At 34.0% G+C, this 9,682-nt stretch overlaps 1 protein-coding gene and 1 pseudogene across 2 annotated transcripts; one reads left to right on the top strand and one right to left on the bottom strand.

Moving 5' to 3' along the window:
* The first annotated feature begins 307 nt into the window (after positions 1-307).
* Positions 308-1,638, top strand: LOC145590737 (LOB domain-containing protein 17-like). Its single transcript, XM_081647139.1, has 2 exons — positions 308-586; positions 1,204-1,638. The coding sequence occupies exons 1-2, from the start codon at positions 308-310 to the stop codon at positions 1,636-1,638; spliced, it is 714 nt and encodes a 237-aa protein (XP_081503265.1).
* Positions 1,639-6,620: 4,982 nt separating this feature from the next.
* Positions 6,621-8,976, bottom strand: LOC145592737 (AT-hook motif nuclear-localized protein 15 pseudogene; annotated as a pseudogene). The gene is made up of 2 exons (XR_014102478.1): positions 8,490-8,976; positions 6,621-8,364 (listed from the first exon to the last, which is right to left on the bottom strand). The product of XR_014102478.1 is annotated as an AT-hook motif nuclear-localized protein 15 pseudogene (transcript).
* Positions 8,977-9,682: the final 706 nt, after the last annotated feature.

Raw genomic sequence — 9,682 nt, 5'->3', positions numbered from 1 at the left:
AAAAATTGTAGCCCATGAAGGAGACCTAAAAGAGGTTAACTTTTAAAATAAAGTAAGTATTGTCTAACCCTTAATTAATTTAGCTATTAGAAGAAAGATCAGCTTGATAAGCTTCTAAAATGAGCACTATAAAAGGCAATCTATGGTTGCACAATTTTAACAAAATTATTAAGAGAACATTATTACTAAGAGTTAAAGCATCAAACAAACAAACACACACAAAAAAAGGTGGATTTGAGTAAATAGATTAGAAAAGTTATTAGCAAATAAAGTATAGTAATTAAAAACTGTGTAATTAAGGAGGAAAATGACAGGAGTTAGTACATCATGTGGAGCATGCAAATTTCTAAGGAGGAAATGTACAATTGAATGTGTTTTTGCACCTTATTTTAGCTATGATGAGGCAGTTGCTCATTTTGCAGCAGTTCACAAAGTATTTGGGGCAAGTAATGTTTCAAGGTTGCTTCTTCATCTCCCTGAACACTTTAGGGGTGAAGCTGCCTTGACCATTTCTTTCGAAGCTATCGCTCGAATGAGAGATCCTGTTTATGGTTGTGTTGCTTATATTCATGCCCTTCAACAAGAGGTTTGCTCTCTTATTTGGTTATAAATCTTCTTTCACTTAACCTAGCTTCTACATAAATCTCAATATTACTACAAGCTATATACTTCATGCAATTGAATTGATATTTAGCACAAGCAAGTGCCACAATAATGTTTTACCATCCTACTATATTTCATGCAATGTTATCAGACCACTTAACTAATAATTTGAAATTTTTATTTATATTACATTTTACAATATTCTTGTATGTACGATTATTTGTTGGTTCAAAGGATCAGAACAATATTACTTAGCTTAAATTATCCATGCATTAACTAACATTTCCTAAAACTCTTATATTATAAACATAACCAAAATAATTAAGACCATTCATATAGAACAAACTAAGAGAGTGAGGGATAGCTCAAGTGGTTAGAGTTTCCCTCCTGATTCCAGGAGATCTTGAGATCAATTCTCACCTCGCCCTTGTGGTTCTCTCTCTAAACACCAAAAAAAATATAGAACAAACTAAGCAAGCATGATGATCATGATATCATTATACAAATATTATCTTGATGATCTGGTCGATGATGTTATCGTGTATATATCTTTATTGAATCGCGTGAGAGGCTCATATTGTAAAATCAATAAAACTGCAGGTAGCAAGTTTACAAGAGGAGATAGAAGTTCTAGGCAACCAAATGGTGAATACCATGAGCATTGGAATTACTAGTGATTGTGAAGGTTCTCAAGCAACCAACAACAATCTACTTACCTATGATTCATCACCCTTATTATTATGTTCACAAGAACATGAAATCATCAATAATTTACCAGAAGAATGGAATACTACTAGTACAAATTATCAAGTTGAACCAGTCATACATGCAGAAAACAATGGATCATCATGCAGCACCCAAATGATGTTCAGCAATCATATGATCAACTTATTACCTGGACAAAATAATCTTTTTGGTATTACTGGTACTGGATATGGGCCCCAAGAATGTCTTCTGGAAGGGTTAATTAACCTTGAAACTTTTGATAATTCTTCTCTTTTTGGCTGGTTATCTCATACTCCCTCAATCCAATAGTTATAACTACTTTATTTGAATTTGAGTCATGCTAAATAATTAAATTTTAGCCAGCTAACTGGCAGTGAAATGACCCAATAATTATAAAGTGTTTTATCTACCACGGAGTAATCCTATATTAGATAAGGTACTTTATCTAATACGGAGTAATCCTATATTAGATAAGGTAAGAATATATAATTGGGTGTTTCGCCTTCTTTTAGCAAACTAAAATTTAGTTGTTTAGAGATTTTTTGTCTTGTTTTGTTTTGTGTGTGTGTCTTTTTTTTTTTTTTGGGAATATTGATCTCTATTCAACAATTTTTCAACCTCTGTATCTATCCTGGAACGGGGAGTCCAATTATATAGCGGAGTTGGTGTTAATAACGTAATTAGTGCCTAGTGTGTATAAAAGTACAGTGTGTTTGCTTCATACTGATATTAGAAGATTGAAGATTCATTAGTCCCTTTACTTCCAGTCTTCCACTTATATATGTTGCTACATTTTATTAGTATATGTACATAACCTTACTATATATCTTAGGTAATCCCTCTGTTTTTTTGTTTTTTTTGTTTTTTGTTTTTTTTTTTTTTTTTGCATCACTTTTCTTTCTGGAGTGTTATTTTTTAAATGCATCACTTCTATATTTGATAACTTTATATTATATTTTATCATTTCTCTCTCTTACTTTAAACCCCACTCAATTTATTTTATCATTTCTCTCTCTTCCATGGTCCCCTCTAAAATAATAAAAATATATATCATCTCTCATATATTTTCTCTTTCATGGTCCCCATCTTACTTTTATTATAATAATTTATTCACCCTTTCACAATATTATATTACTATCCTAAAATTTTGTGCAATTTAAAGTGATGCAAATAAAAAAAAAAACGAAGGAGTACAATTTTTGCAATGTACTCCTTCTGTTCCCAATTGTTTGCCGCAAACTATAAATCCACTTTATTAAGGCTTTGGGCAAAAAATGGTGCATATAGGTTGACACAAACATCCATGAGGAGAAAGATAGAGAGAGTGCAAGTGGAAAAACATGCCTTTACCCTAGGTCGATTTCAATATTATTATATGTAGCCATGTATGTAAGTACAAGTTGCGCACGAATATAGACAATATAGTAAGATCACATTTAATTCTACTAAGTACATAGTATAAAATTATTGTGAGAGATGCAAATATACTTGTGTAGTTGAGCAATGATGCATCTTTCAATGATACTTTGTGACTCATAGAAGACTCATGAATTAGTGATAAATCACAATTCAATACGAGTATAAAATAAATAGATTGAATATTATTCCACCATTAAAAAAAAAAAAAAACTTGGGCCATCTTTAGCTGCAAACATTTATAGGTATACTCCCATTAATTATAAGCTACATGGTCACAAACCCTGACTAAAAATGGAAACATAATCGTATGAAATTATGGAATCTTATACTCATAATATTACGATGTTCTTTTCAAAATTGTGTCTTAAGATTTATTCTGATCACCATCATTCCACTTATTTAAGGAGAAATAAATCTTAATAAGCTTCTTTAGGAAATAATAAGAGTTATCGATCCAAGATCAACTTGCAAATACAACAAGCTACGGAGTATATACTGAGTTTCTATCAGAAAATTTAAGATGATGATAAAATTGATGAAATTTAGGTAATGAAAGCATAATTAGTGATTGCAAATAAGTGTCTCTCTATGAGTATTTGTAATGAAAGGGTATTATAAAACTAAAAAAAAAAGACGAGTATACTTTATTCATCACAAGAAAGGCAAACAAGAACAATCTTCTCTTAAAACTAAAAGTAGACACTTATTCATGTATATAGACGAAAGGATAAAATGTATGACAAAATCCTTTCTAAAGCACAATTCTTTTCTTTCCTCTAAGAACACTGATTTAGATTTTGGGAGTTTGAATTATTTGTCAAGTTATCAATGACAAAGGGATGCACAAAGTATGAACAAATAAATATCTTGGGAATGGGGCGCACCAAAACTGTTTGAGTTGGATGTCATCATATGTTCATATTAATATGATATTATCATAAACATATTCATTAAGAATATTAGTACAAAAGCCCAATGCATCTTTCTAAGTAAGACAAACTTAACAACGATATTTAACGGGCCCCTGATAATCCTAGTCTCATTGAGGCTAACAAAGTTAAAGCAAATTTTTCTTGTTTGAAATTATCGATAAGAAAATTGTTGTCGACAAAAACCTTGGATGTTACATCTTTTCGTGCAATACCAACTTAATTGAGCTAATTAAGATCAAGTGATATAGAATAAATGTACATTCTTGCAAATTTGAAGTCTTCGTTTATATGATTGATGTTGACACACTTTCTTGTGCAAATTTGGACTACATATAGTAAATTAGTAATGAGGTGATTATAAGTTATTTTCTATTTGCATTAGCATGCTCATCAAAATGAGAGGTCGTTATATACACCCGGGTGTATCGTACACCCATGAGTATTTTGATATCATTTTGATGTTTGTTTTTCATGTAATTATAAAATGAAGAACCAAAACTAACCTTGGGTTAGCTGGGTGTAAAGTGCACTTGCGTGAATATAACAAATTCTACATCAAAATACAGTCAAGTCATTAATTCTTCCTACCCATGATCACTCATCAAGAATTTCTAGCCGACATTATAATCTTAATTTATTGTCTTACAATCTATGTATAAATATACCTTGTACATGGTATAATCAATGTTAAATCTTTGTCCGTATGATGGTACATTGTGAGATTGTACAATTTAGTTGTACGGTAAAGGTCCTCTTGTACAATTTTTTTTTCCGATAACGAGCACAAAATATTAATCTTAAGCTTAACCTACTCCGTTTTAAAGTTTTTAGATCCTTGAAATACCAATTACTCTACATACGATTTAAGGAAAATGTGTTATAATACAGTACTAAGTATTAGGGCTTAATAATGTATCTCAATTTTTCTTATATGAGTTAATTGAACCCTAATTTGATACATTAAGAATTTTGAGTAGTACAAAATAAAGCCAATGTTAAGATTTGTGAACTATGTTAGATGATAACATTGACATTTCATGTAATTAACTAATTTCCCTAACTTGTTTATTGATAAGACGTTTCTAGAGAGGTTTTAATTTAATACAGTAAATAAAAGGGGTTAAACATTGTATTAGTGTTTGAAAATGTGACTTGCACTAATCACAAATCTTAATATCCAATTAATTGAAGTAATCTAGCACTCATCATTACCAAGGCCCGCATGCCAGCACCTTTCACTGCCATCAGCCCTTCACTAACCTAGCTAGTTTCAGTCTTATATCACAGTGGTTAAATTAAGAAAGCCCAAAAGCACCCAACCATACCCTCTCCGAGCGGAAGCGGAAAGGTTGTCCACCAGCCATGGCTGGCGGGCAACAACACTGGGGAGTCGGACAATCGTCAAAAGTCGAAACAATTGCAAAAGTGGACAATGGTAGCTAGTAGCAGTAATGGAGCTGCTAGAAGCTGGATTCTTCCTTGTATTTTAACATGAAGCTAAATTCACTTCCTTGATTCCTTTCCTCTTATTTCAGTTACCTAATTATTCCTTTCTTCTATCTATATGCAACTCGTACAATTTTTGTCTGAGAGAAGCTAGACGCTTAGGGCAAGTACCGTGTACGACTGTAAGTACCTCGTGGAGATGTTGCTGCAACTTCAATTCTGTCCAATTTTTGATACGAAAAGAGAACTAAGGATGACCAAGGTAACTACCATTCTCCTTATTCTTAACTTCAAATTCAATTTTCACTAGACAAAAGACATTACCTTTAATAATATCCTTTGTAATATCCATACTTTTTCCTAAATACAATCACTTGAATCTTAGAAGCCCTTTCATTGATTAATATATTCCATATTCTAAGAATCAAGAAATGTAAACAAGGTAAGTTCCTGATCAGAACTAACTACAACAGCATTTCCTAAAACCATTTCATTTCATCACGGGGCGACTGGATACTATTCCAGAACCCTAATACAGCTATAACAATTAAGAATGCTTAACTTGGACTTTACATCTGCTAATTTCATCCTTAAATACATATAGCGACGAACACTAAAAGTTTCAACTAGTATGGAACTTATTTGATTGCAGAAGTTCAGTACATATAACTTGCAACATGCATACAAGTAGTCACCCAAACATAGAGTTCTAGCTTCATCTTCGCCTCCAGACTCTCTCCACTAAACACATACACACACAAAAATCTTCTTTCATGATCTCATGCATATAATTTAAAATTTTAATGAAGTATATTGCAATTTATACGGTTCAATAACTTTCATTTGATCCATGATCGTCCTCTTCATGTACAAGATTAGAAGCTAAGAGGGGGGGATAGGCCGGGTAAGTTAGTCTTCTATCATCATACCAAAGGCCTTCAACCTAATCAACATCAACCTTAGTTTCCAGTCTCTCCCATAGAATACAGTAAAGTATTACGATTTTTTTTTTCTGTAAACCTTAAACTCCTTTTACTACAACAGTACTACCTAAGCTGAATGATGCCCTCTTTAAGAAAAGGAATTGATGTAACTTAGTTCTAGAACCACACTCACTAGTGACTGATGAGACATCACAATTAACAACATTGAAAGATGCTTTGACAAATATAGCAAATAATACAGTGGCAGAACAAAAATTAACGATTGAAGACGGAATAAATTGATGATGTGAAATATCAATTGTCTCCTCAATCTCATGAACAACTATTGAAAGCTGAATTATACTGCATAATATACTCGTATCGAGGAGGATAGGAAAGAATAAACATTAATTACCATGATAACATTCTATGTATACATCTTGGTAGCTTGATTAAGATGCAAACTAGATCAGTAGATATCAATATCCACAACAAAGCTAGCAAACATTTCAACTGAATAACGAAGACTTTAACAACAAACTAATTGATCAATCTCATAGAACTATGAAAAAACTGTTAATATCACAAAGATCATCAAACTGCGTTCTCTAACATACACCTAATTAATTATCAACCCGCTAGGCGCTAGCAGTTGCTACCATTAAAAGGATAAAAAGAAGTCCTAATCTGCTAATTTGCCACTGAAATCCTAGCTAATTCTTACAAGAGCTAACCACAAATTTAAGCATGCACTCCTAATTCTTTTGACAAAATGTTGTTAGTCCACCCCAAAGCTAACAATATAAACCACAAAATTCAAAATTTCTCACCCTTTGTAATTCCCCCGTTAATAAGAAGGGGGAGGGCGAGGAGGAGGACCCCAAAACATATCATGAGGCATCTGACCATTCGGCAGTAAATTAGGAGGCATATTAAATATAGGCATTGGCATTGAAGACGTACTTTGATCACCTGCTGGGGCTGGGGCTGGGGCTGGGGCTGCGGCTGCTGCTGCACCCCCTCCTGCTACCAACCCACTTCCACTCCCATGTGACTGCTGTGATGCTGACCCACCACCGGTTGCAGCCCCCACCTGCTGAATTGCTTCGGGCTGTGCTCCTCCCGCCTCCCCACCGTTCCCCTCAGGTCCTGCAGCATTGGACTCCTGATCTTCAACCGGGAGCCGTTCATATGTAGCATTGCTGAAAGTAGCAGCAATAACCAACACAGGACCTGATGCCACAAGAGGCCCAACAACACCACCCCCAACAACCTGCCCTTGGCCACCAGCCAAGTAAACCGTCAACCCGGTCGCTCCAGGTGGTGATGGGGACGGGAGAAACGCCCCCGAAAGAGAAAGAATCTCAAACCGTCCATGAAGTGTGACAACACCACCCGGAGCAGCCGGTTGGCGTAGTGTGACATTCGTAACAATTCCACTCCCACTGAGCACCGACACACCCCGGTGTCGGCGCTGAGCAAAATTAGCCAAACTATCAGCAATATCAGCACCAGTACTAATCTCCAAAACATGACTCCTCAAAGCATTAGGACTCTCTTTAGTAATAACAATTGGAGGTTTAGGCTTATTCTTAGACCCTGGTGGTCTACCTCTAGGCCTCCTACCACTACTACCACCACTATTCCCACCACTCCCAAATTCCACCATTTCAAACCCGCCTCCGCCACCGCCACCACTGCTAAGATTATGATTATCCTCAGAATCCTGATTATTCTCCCGGCTATCGTCCGAATCCGGGTTCGGGTTTCCATTGTTACCATTAACATTATCCGGATTAGGGTGTTCAGACTTGGATTGATCGGAGGACATGTGTTCAACTCCCCTCATAGCTACATTACCAGCCCACCATCTGTTTGCCATTTTTTATGATTTGTTTTGCTGGTAATAAAATCAACAAACCCACACCAATATTACACCAAACAAAATATACAGTGTTTATCCTAATTTAATTTTTTGTTTTGTTTTGTTTTTCTAATGTCTTTTCTTTTGAAATTCTTACCAAACAAAAAAGAAAACAAATTTGACAAGGGTAATGGACTTGTAAATGGTCAAGAAAAGTGGAGCCAACTTTTGTTTATTTGGTGAATTGGGTTTTGTCAAAGGCATAAAAAAGCTGTAAGTTGTTACTTGTTAGTTGAGAATGCATTGAATTGAAATTTGATTCCCGAAAACCCTCTTATTTTCTCTCTCTTACCTTGATTCTAGTGTTTTTGCTGCTTTTGAGTCAAAATAGCGAAAGCAAAACAAGCAACTTCTACTTCAAATTTCAAATTCTTCATCCCTTATCTTCCAACTGAAAATTAAAACAAAAAAAAAAAAAAAAAAAAAAAAACAAATGCTAATTAAGATAAGAAATCATTAATAACAATAATAATCAACCAAAAAACAAATAAAAAACAGGAATTAAACAAAACCCACCTCAGAAAATCTGAAACTCTGACATGCAAACTCAAGGGAGTTAAGAACAACTCCAAAGATGAAATCTTTCGAATGAGAGAGTCAAAAAGCTCCTTTTTTTTATATTTTTTTTATTTTTTTATTTATAATAATACTATAAAATTTGAAGGTGACCCACAAATTAAAAATAAATAATCTTTAATTTTATTTTTTAATTTCTTCTACTTCAATCAATCTAAAATATTCTGTACCTTGTTCTTCTCTAAACTCTGAAGAAATGAAAACACAGAGAGAAAAGATAACTAGAGGCGGTTAGTGGGTACGGCTAAATTGCTGTTGTTGTGAAGAAGGAAAGAAAGGGGAAAAGAAAGAAGAGAGAGAAAGTAAAAGAAAGGGTTAATTTTAGGAATTCCAAGAAGGGAAGGATTCTAATGTTTTCTTGTTGTTGTTCTTGCCCTTTCTAGGTATGTGGGTGGGGTTGCTCCTCTCTTTAATTTTTAGGGTCTTATTCTTTGTCCTCGCAAATCTTGTTTTCCCTCCTTGTATTATGTGTTGTAACCACAAAGGACAATTTATTAAAGTTACTAAATTTTGTCCCTATATAATTAATTTAGCCAGTTAAAATTGACCCGACTTAATCCAATTGACTCGTATTCAAAGTTTTGAAACTGATTCAAACTGAATTGACCAAACTCAATATCGTATTTGGGTTTAAGCTGATATATTTCCAATATAGTTGGCTATATGTGAACTTATAATTTAATCACATACGAGTATAACCAAAATCTAGTAAGTTTAATGATTACAGAGTAATATTCGAACATTCAAAATTACCAAAGTCGTCTAGGGATAGCGTTAAGAATTTGCTATTTGCCAATGAGGACAAGAGTATGGGCATAGCTTGAGCCTTCAAGACAAGAATTTATGACAAGCAAAGCCTAGGCACAACCCACTAGTTTATTTATATCGATATGACATTTTCAATAGGGAATCTCTTTAACATATTCCACGTATTATGCTACCGATCCCTAAAATTAGTAAAATAACATTAGTTGTACATGAGCAAAAAAATTTACCCCATAACTTGGCTCAAATTATTATTTGAAAATAATGTCCATTTATAGGTCCATTAATATAAAATTGGACTATATCAAATCATCAAGTCCTACCGGCTCCGCCCATGATCAGCTCTATGAATGCCACGGTATATTTCC

This window comes from Chenopodium album, chromosome 18 (assembly GCF_948465745.1).
Source record: "Chenopodium album chromosome 18, dcCheAlbu1.1, whole genome shotgun sequence".
NCBI classification, from domain to species: Eukaryota; Viridiplantae; Streptophyta; class Magnoliopsida; order Caryophyllales; family Amaranthaceae; genus Chenopodium; species Chenopodium album.
The sequence above is the reverse complement of the archived record's forward strand: the minus strand, read 5'-3'. Positions and strand labels throughout refer to the sequence as shown.